This window comes from Tarenaya hassleriana, unplaced genomic scaffold (assembly GCF_000463585.1).
Source record: "Tarenaya hassleriana unplaced genomic scaffold, ASM46358v1 Cleome657, whole genome shotgun sequence".
Taxonomy (NCBI): Eukaryota; Viridiplantae; Streptophyta; class Magnoliopsida; order Brassicales; family Cleomaceae; genus Tarenaya; species Tarenaya hassleriana.
Genome location: NW_010969103.1, coordinates 1 through 24,439, shown reverse-complemented (window position 1 = coordinate 24,439; position 24,439 = coordinate 1). Strand labels below are relative to the sequence as shown.

Here is a 24,439-nt window from a genome sequence, read left to right as displayed (position 1 = left end):
TAACTGTGCCAAAAAGAAAATACTTCAGCACCCAACAAGAAAGTAAAGCAAAGCAGGATGATTCCAGATTAACAGAAAGAGGACGACCTTCATGTACTTTCTGTGCTGGTTTCGGTGGAGGCCTGAGCTTTGTTGAAGTTTGTGAAGAATTTGAAGGCTTTGTCCCCTTAGAACTGAATGAATTCGCAAACTCTTCCAGTGGATCCACAAACACACCCGAAGAAGAATGCCCCGAAGCTGAACTCGATTCAAGAACAACAAAAGGGTCGTCTACAGAAGAAGTTGATTTAGCAGTCCTGATGGAAAAAAATCAGTAAAAAGCAAAACATATCAACCGCCAAGGGAAATCCCACGACAATATCTTCAAAGCCTATGCTTTTTCGAAAGGTTATCTCACAATCTCATACACCATTTCCCAATATATTACAAAATATAATCAAGTTCAACAAAAAACAAAGATTTGCACCAATAATCGACAAAAAAGGCGAATCACACAATGTATAACAAATTAATAGCATACCCACTACTTGATTGAGCATTTCCACCGAAACCAGGGATCAATTCATCAAAATCGGCTGCATTCTTCCCCACGTCACTTGAACTGTTCTGGTTCCAGCTCTTTGATTTGGTACCAAATTGGCTAAAATCACCCAACAAATCATCGACAGAGCCATTTTGCTTCGCCGACGAAGAGAATGATCCAAATACATCATCACTATCAACGGTAGGGGAGCTCTTGGACCTCGTCATACCCCCAAATATATCATCTACATCATAACTATCCATTGAAGAGGTGGTTTTCGTTCCCAAATTCCCCAGATTGGAGAACATCAAGTCATCACCACCGAAAGAAGACTCACTATTACCCGATTTATTGGATGACAACTGGTTCAAACCACCAAAATACCCTAAATCGTCAAACCCACCAGAATCTATGCCTTTCCTATCAATGGAACTCGATTTAAAGAAAATGTCGTCGCCGTCAAACAACGACCTATCACCAGATCCCGTGTTCCAAGATCTATCAGAAGCGTACGAGGTAGGTTTAGCATCTACACCCGCGCTTGAACCAAAATGCCAGCTCTGAGCATTGTTAGGATTCACCGATCGCTTCGACGAAGACATCGGTGCGGATTTTCCCTGAGGCTTTAGCCCATAACGCTCCGTAAGAACACCGAACTCGTCCATCTCAGCTGCCGATCGATCAAACAAACAAACGAATCCCTAAAGAATCCACCTACCGTGAAAAAAAAGCCCCCTATCAGATCGATCCGGGGAAAACCCAAGATCCAAAGTGAAATACCACGAGAAAGGGGATCGAAGTTCTTCTCCTGGTATTGGCGTTAATTGCGAGAGAGAGAGAGAGAGAGAGAGAAGAGACAAAGATCGTAATGGCAAAATTTTCCCGAGAATTTAGAGTGGGGAAAATTTCCGTCTCAATTCCTCAAAAATTTTCCGATAAGATATATTCTCAATTCCTCAAAAATTTTCCGATATATTTATGTATTTATTTATTTAAAAGAGAGACTTCGACGGTGAGGACACGACGACTTCAAGGTTTTGGACCCACACACAGTCATGGTGTGTAGGCCACGACAGATGTCTTGCCTTTAAATCTCCTTTTTGGTCTTTTTTTATTTATATAAATCGATCTTCGTTATTCTTTTTAAATTAATTTGTTACACGAAGAAGATGTTCAATGACTAACAAATCAATCACAAAAATTATAATTATAACCCTATATATATCATTTGTAGTTTTATTTTCAAATTTGTCAACTTGAAAATAATTCCCAATTATTCGATTCCATTCATGAAATCTATCCAATGTTTGATTAGCTTTTCGTTTATTGGGTGGGCTTTATAAATGGGCCTGGGCCCATTTGTCTCACACTTTACAAAACGCTGCGTTTCGTTGTCCCTCTCTCCATCTCCATCTCCGTCGTTCGTCGCTGGTAGTCCCATTGCTGAGAACGTACATCCGTAATCAATTCAGGTAATATCCATAGCTTTTTTCCTTTGTAATGCTCATTGTGGCGTACATGAACGTATATATACGTGTATATTTGGTCGTAGTGATTATTGTTATGTGACACTGTGTAATGTTCAGAATATGTTCGATGATATGCCTCAATGAAGGATTTCTTCGAGACGATTGAATGTTGAACTTTTTTTTTCTGGGTTTACCTTTATCCTTATTTTTGTGAAAGAGAGACACTTTCAGATGCTGGCTATGGTGTACTTCTCGTTAAAGTTGTTAGCTTGGTGATTGATGTTCTGGGCGTTAGCTTGGTGATTGACGTACTGGGTCATTTTCTACCAGTTTTCTAATTTTCATTTCAATGTTTTTGGTGTTTGGGTTTTAGCTCTGTTGTTGCATTCATTGATTGGTTCTAGATGATGATCAGAATTCTCAGCCATCAATCCAGATCATGTTGTAAAAATGTTCTGTCAGTGAAGCTGTATACTTCAGGTGAACCAAAGAGAGATGTTTCGGATATGGCAAAGAGCATATGTAAAGTGATGATGTCGTCTCCACCAGCTGTTCTTGACACGGCTTTGGATCAAATCGGTCTTAGGGTTTCGCCTGAAGTAGTCGAGACTGTTCTGCAGAGATTCAGGAATGCTGGTTTGTTGGCATACAGATTCTTCCAGTGGGCCGAGAAGCAACGGAGTTACGAGCATAGTGTTAGGTCCTACCACATGATGATCGAGTCTACTGCCAAGATTAGGCAGTATAAGATCATGTGGGACCTCGTGAACTCCATGAGAAAAAAGACGATGCTAAATGTCGAGACTTTTTGTATCATCATGAGGAAGTATGCCAGAGCACAGAAATTGGACGAGGCGATTTACGCGTTCAATGTAATGGAGAAGTATGATGTGCCTCCGAATCTTGTGGCATTCAATGGGTTACTGAGTGCTTTGTGTAAATCCAAGAACGTGAGGAAAGCTCAGGAGATATTCGACAACATGAGGGATAGGTTTACTCCAGACTCCAAAACTTATAGCATATTGATTGAAGGATGGGGGAAAGCTCCGAATCTGCCAAAGGCAAGGGAGGTTTTCCGAGAGATGATTGATACGGGTTGTGACCCGGATGTAGTGACGTATAGTATAATGGTTGATGTTCTTTGCAAGGCTGGTAGAGTTGATGAAGCCCTTGGCATTGTAAGAGGAATGAATCAAAGCAAATGTGAGCCAAACTCCTTTATATATAGTGTTCTTGTGCATACTTATGGAACTGAGAACCGGCTTGAAGATGCTGTTGATACGTTTCTCGAAATGGAAAGAAGTGGAATCAAAGCTGATGTACCGATGTATAATGCCTTGATTGGTGCCTTTTGCAAAGCTAACAGGATGAAGAATGTTTACAGGGTTATGAACGAGATGGAAAGAAAAGGTGTGTCACCAAATTCCAAGACTTGTAACATCATTCTAAGCCATCTAATGGGTATCGGGGATACAGAAGAAGTAAAAGGCGTTTTCCAAAAGATGATCAAACTGTGTGAGCCTGATTCAGACACTTACACGATGATGATAAAGATGTTCTGCGAGCAGAAGGAGATGGGGTTGGCGAGTAAGGTGTGGAAGTACATGAGAACGAAAGGCGTTTTCCCGAGTATGCACACTTTCTCTGTTCTTATAAACGGGTTTTGTGAAGAGGGTAACACTAGGAAAGCTTGTGTTTTGTTGGAAGAGATGATCCAAATGGGGATAAGGCCTTCGGGTGGGACGTTCGGAAGAATAAGGCAACTGCTCATCAAAGAAGGTAGAGAAGATGTGCTCAATTTTCTTAATGAAAAGATGAACCTACTGCTCAAGGAACCTCTCTGTGATTGAAAAACCTTTTGTGTTAATAGCAAAAAATAGGACAGCTTTTAAATGTCTCTCCTTGCCTCTTTGGCCATGTTTGTGTAATGTGAAGTGTTCCATTCCATTCTTAAAATCCTCAGTCTGTACAACTTTTACAAAATCATCTTTCAGTTTTTTATAACAAATTTTCATATCAATCATACAAGTTCTCTTTTCAGAATTTGCTATTGATCTGTCCTGTCCGAAGAGTCAGGAGTTAATGTAAGTTAGATAATTCATAAGAGGCAGAGTTGTTTTCTCTGAAAGCACATAAATAGAGAAGCAAAGACGCATACTTCATGTGCATGCAACATAATACTATGTAAGTGTGTGCAAATGCAATGCAGGTTTCTATAATGTTCTGGTCTCAGAAACAGAGTTTCTTCTTTCAATGGAGACCAGATGCAACTGAAAAAGCTAAATGAATCAAAACCCAAGAAGACACTCGGAACAAAAGTTTCAACTGTAGGGTTTTTTATCAGTTGGTGTAAAGTATCGTACAGTATACATTCTTTGATCATCAGATATACTGACACTACTGTATATTCCTTTTTCTTTTTTTGTGAGTTTTTCAATCTGTACAGTGAGAGGGAAAGATTACGCAGATACCTGTTTGTGTCCGTTACTCAGAGGGCCTTCTGATCAAGCCGCTCGTTCCAGTTTAAGCAACGGATTAAGCTTCTAAACCAATCACCAGTCTGATCAGACTTGTTGACAGTTGGGAGTGGATGCTCACTCATGTATATTCTCACCGAGTCTCCCCTAGAGAGCTGTTGCCTTCTCTTTCCATCAAATGAAACCCAAGCATTGCTTCGAGCATCCTCAGGAATCTGTTTTTTGTTTATGTTTTGGTGAGAAACAGAACGTGAGCGGTAAAATGTCAATCCCTAAAGAATTCAGATGGACCCAGAAGACAAGGCATAAGAAATCATGTTTGCTAAGACCACAGTCAATCTCATGATTCCTGTTTTCAACTCATGAACTAGGAGAATTCAAGCAAACCCAGATGAAATAATACTCTGATTCTATTTATCTCTTTTGTGGTTTCCACTCATGAACTAGAAGAGGTTCCGAGTTAACAGGTCATTGAGTTTCACAGTTATCCATGTGTGCTAGAGCTTTATAGTTATATCATTATATGCAGATTAAACAAGTATTTCAAGTTGAAGCTGATTTACGGTTTTACCTTTAATTCAAGTCTTGCAGAATCCGGAAGTATAACGGGTCTGAAAGAAAGGGAGTGCGGGCAGATCGGAGTGAACAACATGCAAGGAACGTTCGGATGCACCTGCAATTTCAGATCGTGTTGAGTGTTACATATCTCAAATAGAAAACTGTTATTACAACACAAATTCTACAATAAGCAGCAATATAGTTCTGCAATATGCCATAGATATCTCAGATGGAGATTACTTCTCCTTTGAAACAGAGTTGGAAGCAATTCTCAATGGAAACCTCACCATGGAACCTCCTGCGGCTGTAGAGTATGCAGTACTTCCCGTAGGTGTGGCAACTATGACTCCATCACCTTGCACCTAAACCAGTATTTGGACGCATCAGCTACATATCAGTGATTCATGTTGGGAAATTGTTCCGTTAAACAAGATATTCAACCACATAGAGTATATCACTTGTATGAAATAAATTCACCCGATACAAACCTTGGTGATGAGACGGTCATGCTCATAGCACTCGATCTTTGAAAGGTATGGGTTTGATCCTCGATCAACAACGATCTCATTCAGGACATCAAACACTTTACCAGGCATTGCTTTGCCATTACGATAGATTTCACAACGAAGACGCAACCTAAGAGTTATATAAACTCCATCCAACATGTTATTTCCATGGATGACCCTTCTGAGATCTTGCCTGAAGTTCTCAAACTAAATTGAAAAAGGAAGTGAGAAGGCTATAAATAAGTTTTGAGGAGAGAAAAAAAAAAGCTCGAGCCTTCTTACAGTATGGGAAGTGAGAAATCCAAGAGAGCCTAGATTGAATGAAACTACAGGAGGAACAGCCCCCTTAAACAAATTTGACGCATGCAGTATCACCCCATCTCCTCCTAAGCATGCAACAAAATCAACCCTTTCATGGAGATCACTGCAATCAGAAAATTAAAAAAAAAAAATGATTATAATTGAGCCAAAGGTGATTATTCTAGCAGATGTTTCTAGGAATACTTCTCATACCTTGTGTCTTGAATGTAAAAGGTCTGGACAAATCCAAATCCTGGAATCCTAGCAAATACGTCATGCACCTCAGGTTCAACCAGTACATTCATTTTCTCTTGGTAATACAAGAAAGATGCAGCCTGAAACCAGTTTTGAAACAAGAAACAACTTTTTTCATGGGCTTCAAGAAGAATTCCAGGCATCTTAAATGCAAAACACAGAGACAAAATCTTTGTAATTTGAAAAACAATATAATTCGAGGGTCACCTCTTTAGCTTCCTCCATGAGTTCTTGCCCAAGCTTCTTCAGCAGTAAAACAGTTTTTGGTGTAGATTTCCATAGAAGCATCTGCTGTTGAGTACTTGGGTGAGTGAAGGCTAGGGATGATTCTGTCACCTTTTCCCTTGTACAAGAAAACCCATCGGTTCGAACTAAGAACATCTCTGCCTTTTTTCTAGATTGCACCCTCACTACACCAGTAGCAGAAGCACACATATTCCCCTCAATAGATCCAATTTCGTCATCACTGGAATCCAAAGGAGAAGCACCACTGCTTTTATGAGACTTTCTTACAGGTTTAGACACATTGGGAGATATAGCAGTAGGCTCACCAGAAAAACCATTCCCCCGGTCAACATATACACTTTTATTGGTGATACTAGAAGCACGAACATCTCCATTTGAAAATGTTCCATTGCCAAAATCTGAACTCTGTGATCCCAAGGATAGAAGGGACCCATTGGAGTTTCCCGTCTCTGAGAAATCCTTCAGAGCATCTTTATCAATCATCTGATTTCCCTCCGTCGTCCTAACATATGAAAATTGCGAAGATGATACTGTTCCCAGTGTTTTGTATTGATTATTAAGATAAGCAGCAGGTGCAATGCCTTTGTTCTTCAAGAACGCAGACATTTCCTTCCTTGAGAAAACATTGAGTGGTGGAACTTGAGATTTAAGAGGATCAGCCACCATACTAAATTCTGATACAGATGTCTGTCCTTCGTTGCTTCTCTCTTTTGATTCATTGCTTTCCTTCGAAACAGAACTACTATCAAATTCAGTGATACCAGAGACATCATCAGCAAGTTTTTGAGGAACATGCGTGCGATATACTGCTTTCGACCCAGGCTTAGTTTCAGAAACCTCCCGTCGCTTTGTCTCTTCCAAAACCGGAGTTTCCTTGTTCATCGAACGTGTCATGTATTGTTTCCACCTGGATACCATAGCAGAAGTTCTCCAAACCCCTTCCTTACTGTGAAGGTATATCGGCCTTTTGCTGCAATCTGATACTAGAGAAGCAAACTGCTCGACCTGCTGAGCTGAAGGTGCCATCCTTACCTCCACCGGGATTTTCACCAATTCAATCTTCCCCCGGGAAATAGCATCTTCGAGGGTTGCCTCATAGAATGTATCCTTCACATCTTCAGCTCTCAAGTCTACTATTGTTTTATACCCTTTTTCTACTAACCACTTCAGTCCCTCTTTTGTTACCTGTCCACCCCTCCAAAAAGCAACCTCAGTTTCCTGGTAACCAAAATCCTCTTTCGTATTTGAAAAGTAGACAGGGTCCCAATTCGCGAAAATTGTATGGCTAGGATAGTTATCCCGACGTGGAAAACCAGCATCATAGCAGACATTCTTCAGCCATTGTAATTTCCTCCAAACAGTTCCACTTCTTTCGTCATCAGGCATCAAATAATTCTCGAGAGCAATGTGTAAGCTCTCGCAACATCGTTTCATTTCACCCCTGAAAACAGCAAGGGGTGGAAGCAGTTCCTCCGTGACACTTACATCAGCCACACTGAATGAATCCATAAAAGACGACCTTCCAGAGATAATTTCCTTCCGTCCTTTATTCAGAAGCGATAATAAACATCCAAGCACTGACACGATTTTGTCCTCCAATAACGGTTTTTCCTCGGGAGAAAACTCATATGGAACTCTACATTCACCTGTCAAAGGATTGCAAAGTGTCTCCATCAATGCTCCATGTAGCCTTTCAGCTGCTCTAAATATTCTACAGTAAGCCTCAACTTCAGCAATGTCGCCTGGAACTGGACCGATCCAAGGCAAGTTTGATGTATCGTGGGATTTCACAGCCTTCACGATCCAAGTAAATGGGGTCAGTCAAGTCAAACTGGTTTAGAACAAACTTACTCTAGAGTACAAATTAGTTCCCTGTCATTTTGTAAGGGAACACATGTTACATAGTAGATGCCAACATGAGCTTCTAACTTTCATCACATAAAACCAGAAAGAGATCACAGAAACTATTACCCTGTTTGGGATATTTATTTATGTAATAACATAATGTTTCTGGTAATTGCCTGATAAAGTTCTGTCCATCCTTAAACAAGGTTGTAAATACGACCAGGACTTTGAACTAACAATTATCTGAAACATCATTATTAAATAAAAACAAAATTAATTATGCGAAGCATGTAAAATGAAGCAACTTCCATAAGCAAGTGGTTTGCTCAAGTAATCGAATTTTAAGAATAATGTAAGGATCTTCAACATTTAGAGCCAAGCTCTGCAGAAGAAGATCAATATCGTCTCTTCCCGAAAAAAAAAAATTTGATTTTTCAAAGAAAACAAGAAACTAAGACCAGCAAGCAAAAGGAAGCATTGCAAACACGAACCTCTTCGCTAACAAGTCACTCTCTTCCTCTCTCAGTTCTCTGCCAGGCATTTCATCGAACATGATGGAAGCAAAGACAGACATCGACGAACACTTCAAACAAAGGAAAAACGAGAGATGCAGGAAAAAGCAAGTCACCTGAGAATCCAAACCCAGATCAGGAGAAAACGACTTCGACAGCTCCGCCCTGCTTACAAATCTCAGGCTTCGTCTAAACGAGACCCCATTTCTCTGCAACCAGAATCCGAATCGGAGTGATCGTCTCTCCAAAGACAAATCGAAGGAGCAGAAGAGGCGGGAAGAAGTTCCGGTGGCCGGAGACAAACGACTCATGTCGGAGAGAGGGACTTGGCAGAGGCAGAGACATGCCACCATAAGGGAAAAAAAATAATGTCCGCGATAACAACAAAAAAAAGGAAGCCCAGAACGTTATTGAGGATAAAGCCGATATCTTCCGATAAAATTTGGATTTTTTCTGAATTTCAGTGGCTCTGGTCTCGGCTTCATGGCAGAGGTAGAAAAACAAACAGTATCGAATTGGATGAGTTGTCTGATTTGGCTTTATGATGTGATGTTCCGCTGTTGCATACATTGCCTGGAAGGTGGAATCCACGCGCCAAATCACAACCTTGCTGGGAGCATGCGTTACGCCTCCTATACCTTCCAAGTTGTATTTATTTTATCTTTATCCTCCCTTCAAAAATATCCCTCAAATCTGTACTTCAAATTTAAATTCGATTTTATATCCACACATTTTAGGTATTTGAATTTGGATTAAAAAAATAGATATTTGTAAAAAATGGTACAGATAATTTTGTAATTTTAATAATTATTAGAAATATTTTTGTTATTAAAAAGTTGAGAGAAATATTATAAAACCTATAAAAAAAATAATCATAAAACGTAAAATTTGAATGTACAACATGTCTATTTACACGATTCTCACATTAAACCGAACTAAACCAGACTAAATGTGATATATATTCTAATGAGCCATGACTAAATGTATAACAATGTGAGGAGATTCATGCAACGTGGCCTCCCTAGACCTCCCTAGGGGGAGTTCCAATGAGTATAAACAGATTCAAGAGAGGCTCATCAAATGGTGGAGAAGTATAGGTTACTGTACGTACATTTATATTTGGGCAGATGAATGAGCACTTTGATGGTCTTGTCCTTTCTGATAGGTCCCTCTTGTTGTTAGTTACAATGGATTGGATCTACAGCCGCAAATCTCTGTGCACCTCTGCTGCTGTAATGGATTGGAATTTCCTTTTCGTCGTCTCTTCTGTCTTTAAAGACATGGTTTATATAACCCTAATCGCCTTCAACCTAAGCTACTTCGGGTTCTAACTCTGTCGATAAGCATCTGCCTTCCTGAAAGATCTTCCTCGTAACCGACAACCTGCCATTTTATACGGTTTAAAAGCATTATCATGTAATGGCAGGTGAAAATTGCCGGTATATGATGTAAAACTCTTCTCAAATACTGATGTTTCTGTAAAACTCTTCTTACATCTGAGAGTAAGAGCCCTAATCCTTTCTTGCCTTTGATATCAAAGCACAAACTCAATGCTTAATCAAGAATACGTTCTCTTCTTCGGGAACAATGACTTGAGTAGTGAAGAGAGATAAAAAGGACTACTAGGCCACTAAAACATGAGGAAAACTAATAGAAACACACATACGATACTATAATTAGCTCGCCAAAAGCAAGGATAACTGGATTCATGTATGTGCAACAAGTGATTCAAGGGTATTTTGAAAGGTTTTGATGGGTTTTAGCTTTAAATTTAGAACTGACAGATTCAGAAACCCAACTAACAACAGACATGAATGCTTTCAATCATGGAAACAACAGAACGAATTTCCAGAGAGTAAGAGCAATGACCTGAGATTCTGTTTGCGTCTCACTAAAGTTGACGTAAGTGGCCGTAGTTTCATCACCTGAAGGACTGTGTACTTCATTGTCCTTCGGAACCCTAGAACCATACATCAACATTAGCCCTTAATACTGAAACAAAAACATTGTGGTTCAGTCACCATAGCCTATGCTTGGGCCTTGTACAACATCAATCTGCTTACATTCTGTTTGTAAAAGATTAATAGGCGATGTTTTACCATTTCATTGATTGTGCTGAAAGTATGGAGCATCAATATTAAGTACATGGCTACACATGGGAGTCGAAACAAGACTCTTTTCAGGGTTTATGATATACTTAAACACATTGTAGACATGACCACATTGATGAGCAGAGGGAAAATCAATGAAAAAAGAAATTTACCTGTTTAACCAGTGTCTTGAAAGACCAGTGACGGAATGAATCCCAGTGTTGGAATGTTCAGTACCCGAAGAATTAGATGGAAAAAGCTGGTTTGCCGTCAAGGATCTAAACTATTCAAAAAACCAATAACTCAAAGGAAAAAAAATAGAAAGCCAAGAACGGAACAAGGATACAGTCTTATCGGAAAAACTCCCAGGAGAATTCTGACCTTGAATCTAAACAAAAAAAAAAAGAGGTAAATGGGGGGAAAGAAAGATGTACGAGACTAAATATTGATCTAAACAAATTGAAAAGAAGGTGATAGTACTCACTTTACTTGTCTGCTCCAACAGATCCTCAATAGCAGCAGCCACATCTGGAACTGTACAACCACGTTCTATATAATTTCCTGACGCATTATCCTCTTCAGAATTCAAAGCACAATCATTATGGCTCGGGTGTTGTCCCTTAGGAAGCACATGACATTTTCCATCTTCTGACAGCCTCACCTTCTTAGACTGAAATTTCCATCCAATATCTCCAAGTCTGTTGTTCACTTCACCTTTAACGCAGCCATTAGCATCCTTACCATCTTCAGATTTACTTACAAATAGTAATCCATTGTCCCTCGAGGTCATTGGTATAGATTGTGCGGGAAATTGACTTGCCAAGCAACACCCAGCTTCTCGGTCTTGAGTGGTCATTTGCTTTGGCTGGAAGTTATCTGGACCAACAACTTGATTCTGCAGAAAAGCAAAGAGAAAAAGAAAATGCTTGTTCAATCTCACATCTCAATGTCAAAGAATCTACATCAAAGGCATAGAGGTACTGAAGACCCACCCGTCTAACACATTCATAAACCCAGTCTGATGTTACTGAAACTATGCCCCACTTGCAAGCTGCTTCATACTTTGGTCCATCGTCAAATTTGCATAGCAAATGAGTGACTTTCCTGGTCAGTTTTTCCACAAATTTTGCTCCAAGAACAAAGCACAAATTTCTCAGGAGTAATCTCTCTTTTTCTTCATATTGAGAAACACAAAGTCGAAAACTTTGGAATCCAGGGAAAGGAGTCTGACAGGGTAGAGGGGAATAGAGGATGTGACTACCAACATCAAGCAAACAGCCATCCTACACCACAATGAAGCACTGGATAAGAATTTAAAACACACATATCAACAAAAGTTTGATAAAAACAGATCAAATCAACCACAGAAGACAATTGTTATAGAGCAAAACAGTAACAAAATGCTTAGATGAATGATGGTATAGCAGAATTATCTGTTCGCTTCATGTATAGAGCATTTCATAATCAATGGAATACCTGATAAATGATAGATTGCCACCGAAAAAATTTGTATTACCTCTAAACAAGACCTGACCCAATGACTTGAGACATAAGTAGTTTGGCTGGTCCCAGCAGTCCTACAGACCACTCCATGACACTCAATAGTACAATGCACAGTATGTTTAGAAGGGTCATTTACCACCTCTCCCCCTCCTAAATTCACCCATTCAACGATTTCAGCTCTCTGCAAATAAATTCAAGTTGAAAAAAATAGATAAACAGACCCAAGAGGCGCTCTGTTATAAACAGAACATATCGAAACATCAAGGGAACACATCCCTGTCATAGGTGCATACCCTATCTTCCGGGAAATAATGTGAGAAACAAAACGTTTTCCCCTTAAATACTGATGATTTCCTTCCTTGCTTGTCCTGACCACTGGAGTTGCAATGTGTTCTCTTTTGTTCTTTACTTTTTCCATTTGCAAGAAAAGGAAGAGGTTCATTTTGCTTGGATGACGCCATCTTTGCTTCCACATGGATCTCTTCTTTCCTAGAAAACTCTACCTTGTCTTCTATATTCTTTCCAAACAACGCTGTTCCAGGTGAACCATTGATACTCCTTGAAGAGAGGTCAAATGGCGTGCTTTGGTGAAGAGAAGTTTTACCCTGATCCATATCAGCCAACCCTGCAAGAGATCCTTTGGTCGAGCATACAGAATCTATGCAACAAAGGAAAAAAAAAAGACTAGTGGGTTGGAGAAGCTGAATATGATGCAATGGTGCGAGTCCCACGCTTCTCAAACAGATGACATAGTCCAAAATAACCAACAAATTATTAGCATACACAATGAGATAACTGCAAACCTCTTGGAAGTATCAAGTTGTGAGCAGTATACTTTTGATAGACAAGAATTTCTTTTCGCCCACGATCACAATCCTCAAGCCAACTGGTTGTGACCACTTGAATGACGCCTGAAGCTGCAACACTTCTTGCTTGCCTTTTTTCACTAAATACAGGAAGTACATGCAGAGATCGTAAGATTAACCTGAATATGCTTATATAGATCTACCAAGCAGAATCCAATTAGGAAAACAAGAAAAATAGAAAGACAATGCAAAAACAACACCAGGACTTACCTCTCGGATGGAGTTCCAACAACAATGTGTGTCAGTTTATCATTAAGCAGCATATACCGCGACCCCCCACCTGTGCGGACCATGTTAACTAGTCGACGCATTTCACAAGCACCAAAACCAAGTAGGAAAATTCTACACTCCGACAAGTATAGGTCATTGCCTTCGGACTCCGAGTCCTTGGCATCGCAACCATTGACATTGTTCTCTTGAGCCTCTGTAGTTGGGCCAACAATATCTCCTTTAGCAAAGGCTGAAGTATTCATAGATGAGGAATAGGCATTCTGTGAGACAGAAGCTTCTAGATCTGAGTCTCTAGTCTGCGACGCAGCAGGGACATCTGATTCTGCAGCAGCAGAAGATGTCGGTACTGCACAACTGACAACCTTTTCTTGACAATTATGGCTCTCTAAGGCTCTTGTACGCTTCATCAAGGATGATGAACTGTTGTGAACAGGATATGACTCCTCATTGAGGCACACTGCAATAACAGAATGACAACACAGTATGAGAGGCAATTTTTTAACTTAATCCAGAACCAATATGCTGAAAGTTGCTAAAAAAGAACGCAGAGGATACAGAAATCATTGGATATCACCTTTTCTAGCAATGGATTGATCAAACCATTTCCGAGTTACAGTATGAATGTGGCCCCATTTCCGGGCAACTTTATATTTGTCACCTTCAGCAGCGTAGCCAATTGTCAAGGAGACAAATTAAGTAAGTCCAAAGATCCATATTTTAGGGCTTGTGAGGCTTAAAAGAATTTCCAGGACACCTGATCTCAATCAGATAATAGTCAGAGTTGCATATGGTTTTGACTTTAGAGAACCCGGAAATGAAATATTGACAACTTCCAGCATTTAAGAAAAATGATATTCGTCAGTACGACTAAATATAATCTGAAAATCAGCATGTGACTCATCAAAATGACAATTAAAAGGATATATCAGCAATCAAATGTGTACAGCTCTTGGTCAATTCAGCAGAATACTTCCCTCCGTTTTGTGAAATGAGTTTCTCAATCTCCTTACGCTCATCTGGTGGTAAAGCACTGATTAGCAACCAACAATGAACCTCGATAGCATGAGAACAAAAAGCCTATTCTCTAACCAGCTGGAATTCTTGTAACACAAATTGTCAATCCAGAAAAAGGAGGAACTCTGAACGGTTCCTGGGGAACTACGCGGTGCTCATTCCAACACTGATGTAACCAATTTAGCGCAACAACTGGTTTCTTCTGAATATTCAGAGCCCACTGCATGATGAAAGAAACACAAAATCATCCAGCTGTCGCAATGAAATAAGCATGCACTGTTCCAACAGTCTATGAGCAAGAGACCTTATACTTGGCAGCCAAGACATTCTTCACAACAACAAAGTTGACATCTGAAGATGCTTTCCCAAGCAAAACGCCTCCCATGGCTGTGACCAACTTGCCAATCTTGACATGAAAATAGTTGAAAACAACCAGGTAACAGAATAGTCCCATCAGGGCAATTTGGAAGATGCATCCTGCCCAACAAATGTAACTTAATTTTCTGTGCCAAGATATGTTGCGCTAAGCATTTCAATTTTAATAGTCATATGCTTCGAAAATGTACAAGAGAAACTTAGTAATAGATCGACAAGAAATCTCGATTTTAAGAATGAAAACGACAGTTAGATATCTAAGACCATATAATCTTGAGAATTGCCTTATTATCCATGAGAATTGCATTTCAATTTTAATAGTCATTTGCTTCTAAAATGTACAAGAGAAATTTAGCAAATAGAATGAAAAGAAAGAACGAAGCAAGAAGAACCAAAGTACCTTCTCATCCATTTGAAAACCAGAAGCAAGAACTTTTAAACCATCCATCGCTAGGCAACAAGTGAATCCCCCTGTGGGCAACGGCCTATTCTCTTTTGCACAGGATAGTACACACTGGGGACCTGCCCAACAATAAACACAACAATTGTTTCAGAACCTCATTGGAAAAACTCAACAAAGTCAGATTATTTCGTATAATCTTTATATGCAAATCATGAACCAGAGAGTTGCGAGTAGACAGAAAAGAGAGTAATTTGTTTCCATATCTAAATACAAATTAATTCCACTATAAAGAACCAAATAGATCAATCAAAATCTCAACTTAAGCTATGGAACCCCAAAAAGAGACAGAAGAGCTCGACACGCATCAGCAAACTCCGATCACCAAGCTTAATTCTATCAGTACTGAAGTAACTCTCCGCAGTAACGTAATAACAGAGAACCCAATTGATGTTTATTCAATACCAAAATAAATTCAGAGAGATATCGACAAATTTCACCTATTAAATTACAGCCCTTTGCTCTAAGATCCTCGAATTTCTCCTGCAAAACCCAGAAGTTTCATGTGATTCGAGAAAAATGGGTGCAGAATTCCCAGAACTAGAAGCAAATTGAAGCTAAGGAGAAAGTGCCGACGTGATCAGGAGAAGCGATGACGTGAAAATCGTCGGGACCGTTGCGGGAAGGGTCGCAACAGAGGAAAATCTCGGCCCCATTAAACTTGAGAGCGTCGAGAAGTGTATCGAAAACCTCAGGAGGAACCAGATTCCGCGATATGAACACATTCGCGCCATTGAACATTTGGGTCGTCGTCATCTTCCTCCGGAAACCTACACACACGCTCTCTACTCTATCCCGCTCCAAGCTTCTGGAAGATTCGTGGAAACCCTAGAAGGCGCAGAAGAATTTTTCGGGAATCGAAGCTCGGGATAGAGGAGAGCTCAGTCGTGGAAAAAGCGTCGGGAATCGGCGGGATAGAAGAGAAGAGTTTCAAATGGGTGCAAGATCAAGAAGCGGGAATCAATTGCCATTGATCACCAGTAAGAAGCTTCATCATCACGTATATTTCAAGGGCTTATTCTTTTATGACGTCATTATTTGTCTACTAATAAGATCGCATGACATCACGTATTTCAACGGCTGATTTTCAAATTTTAATAGATCAAAACGTCTTTAATGTATATATATAATATATCTAGCTATATGTATATATGTATATGTGTATATATATATATGTATTTGTATATATTTATTAAAAAAATAAAAGGGAAAATTCGGTTAACGTCTCTAATTTGAAAACAAATTTACAAATTTAATACTTTATGGAAAATAAAAATAAATTTATGTATTTTATTAAAACATAAATTTTATAAATTCGGTGTTTTTATCATATTTTTTGCGACTTCAAGTCCTCAATGATTTTAATGTAATTTGTCCTTATTTTTTATACGTTTGAAAGTTTATTGTTTTTATAATTTTAAGTAAATTTAGATATTTTTCATTCAAGTTCTTTGAGTAAAAAGATATTTTTTAGATGTAATGCAGTAATGAATAAAAGCCAAAAAAAAAAAGGTGTGAAGGAAAAAAAAAATATCGGTATATCAGCAGGCCGACCACCGCGTTCCGTTCTTCAACGGCAACAAATTTTTTTTTTTTACATTCCCTCTTCTCTTCTTCGGATTTCTTGTGGTTCGGATTTCGTCCTCTGTCTGCCTTCTGAATCGGGTACGTTTCTTTGGTGTTTTCTTCGTTTTCCTTTTGTGATTGTCAGTTCATTTCATTTGCATTCGTCGGTTCGGATTCATAAGATTAGGGTTTCTTTTTTTTTTTTGTTCAGGATTGTCGATTCGAGGATTCTCTTGAAAATTTCCTGTCTTTTTCTTTTCACCGACGAATTTTACAACCGAAGTGAAGGCTAGAGGGTGATGGTTGTTATCGTCAATGGCGATGATTGAAGCGTCCATTGCGTTGGGCTAGGCTATGGTTGACCTTTTCGGAGTGTTTTGCGGTGGTTTAGGGTGTTTTAGGAAGTGGTTGTTTGATATATTGTTGGATTACCGATGAAACAGGAATCGGTTCTTGAGCGAATCAGTGGATAAAGTCCTGTAATTATAGCATGGAGTGATCATCAAGCAGCATTTTTTGGGCTTATTTCTCAGAGTAACCCTTTATCTGATAAGGGTTTTTGCTCTGAAGCAGTGGCATTTTGATGGATTGCAAGGAACATGGTTCTATTGCCCCAGATGGGTGTAGTTCCGACTCGGGCAATAAGAATGCTGATGACCTGGGCTCAGATCATGTAATGGATAGCGTTGGAGACGATGAGATGAAGATAGATAGTTTATGCACGGTTGCCCTTGAGATAGAGAATGCAGGAAAAAAAGAAACCAGGGTTAGTTCAAATTGTGAAAGCTCTGTCCTTGATGTTCCTAAAGCGAAAGCCAGTGGACAGTGCTCCGAGAAAGAGAGCTCTGCAGGGCATGATAGAACTTCTGTCAGTCCTTGTATTTTATTAAAACATAAATTTTATAAATTCGGTGTTTTTATCATATTTTTTGCGACTTCAAGTCCTCAATGATTTTAATGTAATTTGTCCTTATTTTTTATACGTTTGAAAGTTTATTGTTTTTATAATTTTAAGTAAATTTAGATATTTTTCATTCAAGTTCTTTGAGTAAAAAGATATTTTTTAGATGTAATGCAGTAATGAATAAAAGCCAAAAAAAAAAAGGTGTGAAGGAAAAAAAAAATATCGGTATATCAGCAGGCCGACCACCGCGTTCCGTTCTTCAACGGCAACAAATTTTTTTTTTTTACATTCCCTCTTCTCTTCTTCGGATTTCTTGTGGTTCGGATTTCGTCCTCTGTCTGCCTTCTGAATCGGGTACGTTTCTTTGGTGTTTTCTTCGTTTTCCTTTTGTGATTGTCAGTTCATTTCATTTGCATTCGTCGGTTCGGATTCATAAGATTAGGGTTTCTTTTTTTTTTTTGTTCAGGATTGTCGATTCGAGGATTCTCTTGAAAATTTCCTGTCTTTTTCTTTTCACCGACGAATTTTACAACCGAAGTGAAGGCTAGAGGGTGATGGTTGTTATCGTCAATGGCGATGATTGAAGCGTCCATTGCGTTGGGCTAGGCTATGGTTGACCTTTTCGGAGTGTTTTGCGGTGGTTTAGGGTGTTTTAGGAAGTGGTTGTTTGATATATTGTTGGATTACCGATGAAACAGGAATCGGTTCTTGAGCGAATCAGTGGATAAAGTCCTGTAATTATAGCATGGAGTGATCATCAAGCAGCATTTTTTGGGCTTATTTCTCAGAGTAACCCTTTATCTGATAAGGGTTTTTGCTCTGAAGCAGTGGCATTTTGATGGATTGCAAGGAACATGGTTCTATTGCCCCAGATGGGTGTAGTTCCGACTCGGGCAATAAGAATGCTGATGACCTGGGCTCAGATCATGTAATGGATAGCGTTGGAGACGATGAGATGAAGATAGATAGTTTATGCACGGTTGCCCTTGAGATAGAGAATGCAGGAAAAAAAGAAACCAGGGTTAGTTCAAATTGTGAAAGCTCTGTCCTTGATGTTCCTAAAGCGAAAGCCAGTGGACAGTGCTCCGAGAAAGAGAGCTCTGCAGGGCATGATAGAACTTCTGTCAGTCCTTTTGAGGCATCCCAAGTTACTTCCGGTTCAGATCCGAATCATCCAATAATGGAGGCTCGTGGAAGGTGCTTTGGGGAGATTAAGCAAATGATAGATGGGAAAAGCCTCATGTCCTTAACAGAAAGACATAGTGAATGCTCAGATGATGATGATCGAACATCTCGTAGTAAAGATGCTGACAATCAGGGCGAGGAACTTGTGCCAAAGGAACTTGAACTAACCCATAGATCGATACCAGATGTCGTTGTACCTGTAGACTGTAATAAGCAAGAAGATGGAAAGGCTAGTCAGGATACAAATTATTCCGTTGTACCTGTTGTTTTTGAGAGTGTGCAAGAAAAAGGAGATCTGAAGGCTAAAGAAGATGAAATTTCCGGTAGTTCAGTATTACCTATAGGGGGCAGCAAAACAAATAGTAAATTGGCTTCCGTAGTTGATGCACCAAATCATTGTGAGGCTTTGGATGCTGTTAAGGACAGAAACATTGTTGAAATTGGCGGTGACAGTTCTAGTTGTACCTCTGATGTAAGAGTCGAGGAAGAGAGAAATGAACTTTTGAGTGAACAAGATGCTGCACCTTCCGATGATGCATCTTACCTCCCAAGTTGTCAATTATGTTCAGATTCAATATTGGACATTGGAGGTTTGAGTTGTAGTGCCACAGAAAATGATTTGAAAGCCTCAGGTGAAAAAGGAGGCAAAATGGATGTCTCTACATGTCCTTTACTAATTTTGCCACAAATGTTCTGTGGTCAAGCTAAAGAAGATGATAGTAATGTGATTAATCCATGTGCAAATGATCTTGAGGGCAATAAAGATATGAAGACATACACTTCAGGTTTGAAGCTGCTACATGAGGCAGATCTTCATAGTAATATTCCTGGGAAGAATGATCGACGACTGGAGAACCATGTGGGGTTATTGCCCACTAGGAAAGCTCCAGATGCTTTGGAAGAGAATAATGATAGTGCTGCTGATACTGCAGCTGAGGTTTTCAGCCAGGTGCTACTTGTAGAGGAAAATGCTCGTGGCTTGGAAGCTGGTGTCCCTATCACCATGTCTTCTTTGAAGCTGAATTTTCCATCGGAATTTGAAAAAGGTACCATTGATGTTCCTATTTCTAGCAACACAGTTGAATATTTGAGAACAGTGGATGATAATGATAGACTAGGCGGTGAAATTACATCTGCATCTGGAACTTATTGTTCTGAGACTATCCTGTCTTTTCCCCGTAGAAAGGGCCGAGATAATAACCAGGGTAAAAAGGCTCAGACAAAAAGAAGTGCTCCCCGTTCAAGAAAATCCTCCAGAAAGAAACAATCAGAAAAAAATTTTGAATCGATTTTCAATTGTTCAAAGCAGAAGAGGAGCTGCTTTTCAAAACCTGCACGTTCATGTGAATGGGGATTACCAAGAAGCACTACTCAGATTTTCTTGCAGAGTAACAATCTTCCTTCCTACGAACCTCCAAATCAAGGACCACATAGCAATCGGGGAAACAGTAAACCTAGTAAAAGTTGCCGTAATGGGCATCGAGAAGAATCTATCAAAAAAAGTCAAACATCTGGTGGCTGTTGCCTTCGGTTGAAGGTCAAATTTGGAAAATCGGGTGGTATGAATCCTCTCAATGTTACAGTTTCTAAGGTCATTGATGACTCCTTGTCTAATGACAATGGCCAGGTAGGCTCTGGTTTAGGAGTTCCGGTATCAGCCAGCCGTGAAGGGATGAATCTGCAAACTGCAGAAGTTGGAGAACACTCAGAAGAGTGTGCAAAGCTCGAGAAAGATGACTTAGAGGCTCAGACTTTATGTGGGAGGCTGGCTGGTAATGCTGCAGATGATGACCTTTCCTTGGGTGTAGTTGTTGAAGAATGCAGAAAATCCACTGAAAACTGCTACATAGATGCCGGAACTTCTCCAGATTCCGAAGTTATCAATTCTGTGCCTGATGCCATCGTCAGTTCTGGACATCAGGGTGACTTGCGTCATACAGTTTTGTGCATTCCTGAGGCATGTGCCAATCCTGAAGATGCTATCAACAGAAAGGAAGACAAAAAGGAAGATTGTTCATCTTATATTGGCAGACCAAACAAATCCAAACAGCCAAAGGGCCAACGGAGGGGAGAGCGAAAGGTAAAAGATTCTCTCGATGGGGATATTCTGTATTCTCATTTGTGTGAAAAATCTTCAAGCTATACATATTTTCAGGATGGCCTCTATCCTGAACAGAACTCTCTGCCTAGAGATGATGAACTCAGAGTCATAGAAGAGAGTACAGAACCAGGAAGCTGTAAGGAGGCTTATCCCAGTTTTGACCTACAGTTAGGCGGATCACACAGTTCCAAAGATGTGCTTTATTCAGCTAAATCCAAGGGAAAATCCAAGAGCAAGGGTGTTCCTAAAAGCTCAAAAAATAATGGCTCAAAGAAGGGGAAATCCAACATTTCTGAATCTTCCAGGAGCAGGAGAAGAATTGAAGCTGGAGAGAGGGCAGAGCAACAAAAACTCATTAGTAGTGGTAGTGGAAAGGTAGAGGGTGGCGCCACTGAAGTGGGAAGTGTACAGTCACATGAAACGACAGGTATCGGGTCTTTTGGAGAGTAAGAATTGTGTCCTGTTCTCTATTTCCTGCCTCTTTTTAAAATGACAGTAAATTGCTGCTTTATGTGAACTTTTTAAATATCATTTTGATATTCGTTTTGTAGATTTCTCTGTGTTCTTTGCTAATTTTCATCTCAGAATTCTTAGTTCAATACAATACGTGAAATCATGTAATAGGCTGTCTCATCAATGTATATACTCTGAAAACCAGTGCCATTAATGGCGTCATGTCACCAGATGTTACCAATGGGGAAATGGTCTTGGGCGGTACAATTGGGGAGAATGCTTCGGCAGATAGTGCTTGGGTTCGGTGTGATGATTGCTTCAAATGGCGACGGATACCTGCTTCTCTTCTAGGAACAATTGATGAGAACTGTATATGGTATGTATCATCACCTTCTGCATATGGGAGCTGTCTGTATGAAATTCCCGAACGGATAGTTTTTATGACCTACCCTTTTCTTTGTTTTCTTTACCTTGAAATGTGATTAGACAATTATAGGTGTTGTTCATTTTGTTCTAACAGTGCATATCTTATCAACCTCTTAAGTTCTTGTACCTGTTGCATTTTGCATTCCATGAGATTTTGTAGGTAAGCCTTTAAATGAGTTCCTTTCTAGTCTCTGTCTAATTTCGATGGATATTCTAAACCCTGTTCGGGGCCCCGGTTGTTCTGGTTGGATTGCTTCATTATGTCTTATTGTTACATGTCTTGTGGGATCTTGTTTCTGTCAGCATGATGCAGTGTGTTGCATATGGTGTCCACTCGTGCTCGGGGCTAACAATTTTTGAAACTTCTGGGGTAAATGGGATCCTGTTACTCTGCTTGAATCTGCATGGATCAAGTCTTTTCCTATCGGCTTCGACTGACTCATCTGTTATCTTTCTAACAGACTGTCAAATATCAATGATTGATGAGGGTTTTATTTCTTAAAAAATGTATGACTTTCAAAGAATTTGGACTTCCTATGCGTATTTGTTTTACATATAAAACATTTTTGCTTGCTGGGGTTGTTTAATTCATTTAATATTGTTGCATTTTTGCTTTCTTAATGTTTCATATAAAACATTTTTGCTTTCTTTGTAGTCCTTTTCCAATATTTTCCTTCTTAATGTTTTGTAGGAAGGAGGTCATCATTAATACGTCTCAGCAGTTGATATGTTATTGATGTATCTAACACAGATTTATTTGATTTAAGGATCTGTATGTACAACTTGGATAAAGATTTTGCTGATTGCTCAATCCCTCAAGAGATGTCGGATGAAGAAATGGCATAACACAGGATGAAACAAATGCGTACGACAGTGATCTGACAAACAAGGAAAAAGGAAAGGGACAGAAGTGCGAAGGGTTGCCAGGTAGATGAAACTGACATTAAAATTCCACTTTGGCGCGTGTTCTGATGGTTTTATGATTGTTTCATTTGATTTCTGGTATGATGCTTTTCTTGGCCATAATTTTTTAAGGTAACCGAAAGGCATGCTTCAAGGCTATAAAAGCAAATCAGTTTCTCCGCCGTAACCGTAAAGCTCTGACAATCGATGAGGTTGGGTTCATGAGATTTTGTTTTGTTTCTGTGATAGTGAAGCATGCGCTTACCCTCGGACTCATGATATTAACCTATTAACAATTCATTGTATGAATACTCAATTATGATGTTTCCTTATTAATTTGAATACTCTCTTTGGGAGCAGATAATGGTATGTCACTGTAAACCGCCACCTGATGGCTGGTTGGGTTGCGGAGAGGAATGTCTCAATAGAATGCTTAACATTGAATGTGTTCAAGGTACCTGTCCCTGTGGGGATTTCTGCTCAAACCATCAGGTATTATGTTTTGTTTACATGTTAACATGTTATGTTTGTAGCTCATTCTATTTTCCTCAATATGTGGGATCATATGATTATGCAGTTTCAAAAGCGGAAGTATGCTAAATTTGAGAGATTCCAGTCTGGTAAGAAGGGCTATGGCCTGAGACTGCTCGAGGATGTACGCAGGGGACAGTTCCTTATTGAATATGTCGGAGAGGTATCTTAGTAAACAATCTCAATATTCAATGATCTTCACATTTGGAGGATATGATCATTTGTTGGGTGACTTTATCTTTATCCACTTTTATCCTCTTGTTAGTGTGTTTCAGTCATATCCACAACTACGATGCTTAGACCAACCAATGAAAACTGTATATGAACTGTCTGCTTTGTTAAATAGGTGCTTGATATTCTAGCATATGATTCTCGTCAAAAGGATTATGCTGCCAAGGGTGAGAAGCATTTCTATTTCATGACGCTGAATGGCAATGAGGTTTGCATCTTATTCTTTGCTCCTTCCTCATCATTGTTGATTGAAATTATCTATAATTTGTGGCCTATGTCTGGAACTCATTCTGTAGTATTGTTTCCTTTTAGATTTGTATTCGCTGACACTATGCCTTTCAGTTCTCCCCCATAGTCATCCTTTTTATGTTTTTTGCTCTCCAGGTGATAGATGCTGGTTCCAAGGGAAACTTAGGGCGCTTCATTAATCATAGTTGTGAACCAAACTGCCGTACAGAGAAGGTAAGCTATTTGTGACATCTTTTTGTGTTGTGTTTAAGGTATTATTGTTTTGTGAAGCGTCTTGCTCTGCGGTTGCATGAGGAATGCAAAATCTGAGTTTCAGGCATTATGACTAGTATTTCCTTTTCTTCTTTCTATCTTCTACTTCTTTTGTTTAGGTTTTCCATTTGCTAACTCCTTAAATATTGGTGCAGTGGATGGTGAATGGTGAAATTTGCGTTGGAATATTTTCCCTGCGAGACATTAAGAAGGTATCCTCCCCCTTTGGCATCTCCCAGTTATATGTGAACTAACTATTTTTCAAAGATAATTGGATATATATTGAAGTTATACGGGATTTCGGCACATTCGATTTTTGGGTTGTGGCTGTACAATTACAAAACTTGGGAAGGGCAAAATTAAATTGGTTTATTAATTCCCTGAATTTAAAATTGATTTAAAGGGAAA

At 39.4% G+C, this 24,439-nt stretch overlaps 5 protein-coding genes across 6 annotated transcripts; 2 read left to right on the top strand and 3 right to left on the bottom strand.

Annotated features, from left to right (window-relative positions):
* Nucleotides 1–87: 87 nt before the first annotated feature.
* Nucleotides 88–1,434, bottom strand: LOC104800236 (auxilin-related protein 2-like; the record flags this gene model as incomplete). The annotated part of the gene is made up of 2 exons (XM_010523005.2): nucleotides 521–1,434; nucleotides 88–296 (listed from the first exon to the last, which is right to left on the bottom strand). Coding segments are annotated over exons 1-2 (877 nt in total), but the record flags the coding sequence as incomplete, so codon positions are not given.
* Nucleotides 1,435–2,396: 962 nt separating this feature from the next.
* LOC104800234 (pentatricopeptide repeat-containing protein At1g77360, mitochondrial-like) lies at nucleotides 2,397–3,861 on the top strand. Its single transcript, XM_010523003.2, has one exon. The coding sequence runs from the start codon at nucleotides 2,397–2,399 to the stop codon at nucleotides 3,840–3,842; it is 1,446 nt and encodes a 481-aa protein (XP_010521305.2). The 3' UTR covers nucleotides 3,843–3,861.
* A 445-nt stretch (nucleotides 3,862–4,306) lies between these two features.
* LOC104800233 (NAD kinase 2, chloroplastic-like) lies at nucleotides 4,307–9,131 on the bottom strand. 2 transcript variants are annotated; one of them, XM_010523002.1, is made up of 8 exons: nucleotides 8,808–9,131; nucleotides 6,296–8,128; nucleotides 6,047–6,168; nucleotides 5,816–5,957; nucleotides 5,516–5,740; nucleotides 5,315–5,389; nucleotides 5,041–5,142; nucleotides 4,307–4,684 (listed from the first exon to the last, which is right to left on the bottom strand). In XM_010523002.1, the coding sequence occupies exons 1-8, from the start codon at nucleotides 9,042–9,044 to the stop codon at nucleotides 4,481–4,483; spliced, it is 2,940 nt and encodes a 979-aa protein (XP_010521304.1). In that variant the 5' UTR covers nucleotides 9,045–9,131; the 3' UTR covers nucleotides 4,307–4,480. The 2 variants fall into 2 exon arrangements, with proteins under 2 accessions (XP_010521304.1, XP_019056454.1); XM_019200909.1 differs by lacking the exon at nucleotides 8,808–9,131 and adding an exon at nucleotides 8,671–8,779.
* Nucleotides 9,132–9,724: 593 nt separating this feature from the next.
* LOC104800232 (DNA topoisomerase 2-binding protein 1-A-like) lies at nucleotides 9,725–16,185 on the bottom strand. Its single transcript, XM_010523001.1, has 17 exons — nucleotides 15,807–16,185; nucleotides 15,671–15,713; nucleotides 15,171–15,292; nucleotides 14,700–14,807; nucleotides 14,471–14,615; nucleotides 14,306–14,397; nucleotides 13,956–14,049; nucleotides 13,361–13,838; nucleotides 13,088–13,230; nucleotides 12,578–12,942; nucleotides 12,298–12,465; nucleotides 11,774–12,064; nucleotides 11,266–11,676; nucleotides 11,128–11,169; nucleotides 10,955–11,040; nucleotides 10,561–10,651; nucleotides 9,725–10,074 (listed from the first exon to the last, which is right to left on the bottom strand). Exons 1-17 carry the CDS (start codon nucleotides 15,984–15,986, stop codon nucleotides 9,997–9,999), a joined length of 2,937 nt encoding a protein of 978 aa, XP_010521303.1. The 5' UTR covers nucleotides 15,987–16,185; the 3' UTR covers nucleotides 9,725–9,996.
* Nucleotides 16,186–17,931: 1,746 nt separating this feature from the next.
* Nucleotides 17,932–24,276, top strand: LOC104800235 (histone-lysine N-methyltransferase ASHH2-like; the record flags this gene model as incomplete). Its single annotated transcript, XM_010523004.1, is given in 12 exon segments — nucleotides 17,932–18,054; nucleotides 18,167–20,965; nucleotides 21,041–21,413; nucleotides 21,671–21,815; nucleotides 22,633–22,700; nucleotides 22,703–22,792; nucleotides 22,901–22,980; nucleotides 23,129–23,260; nucleotides 23,346–23,462; nucleotides 23,646–23,738; nucleotides 23,915–23,992; nucleotides 24,187–24,276. Coding segments are annotated over 11 exon segments (3,693 nt in total), but the record flags the coding sequence as incomplete, so codon positions are not given.
* Between the last annotated feature and the right edge of the window lie 163 nt (nucleotides 24,277–24,439).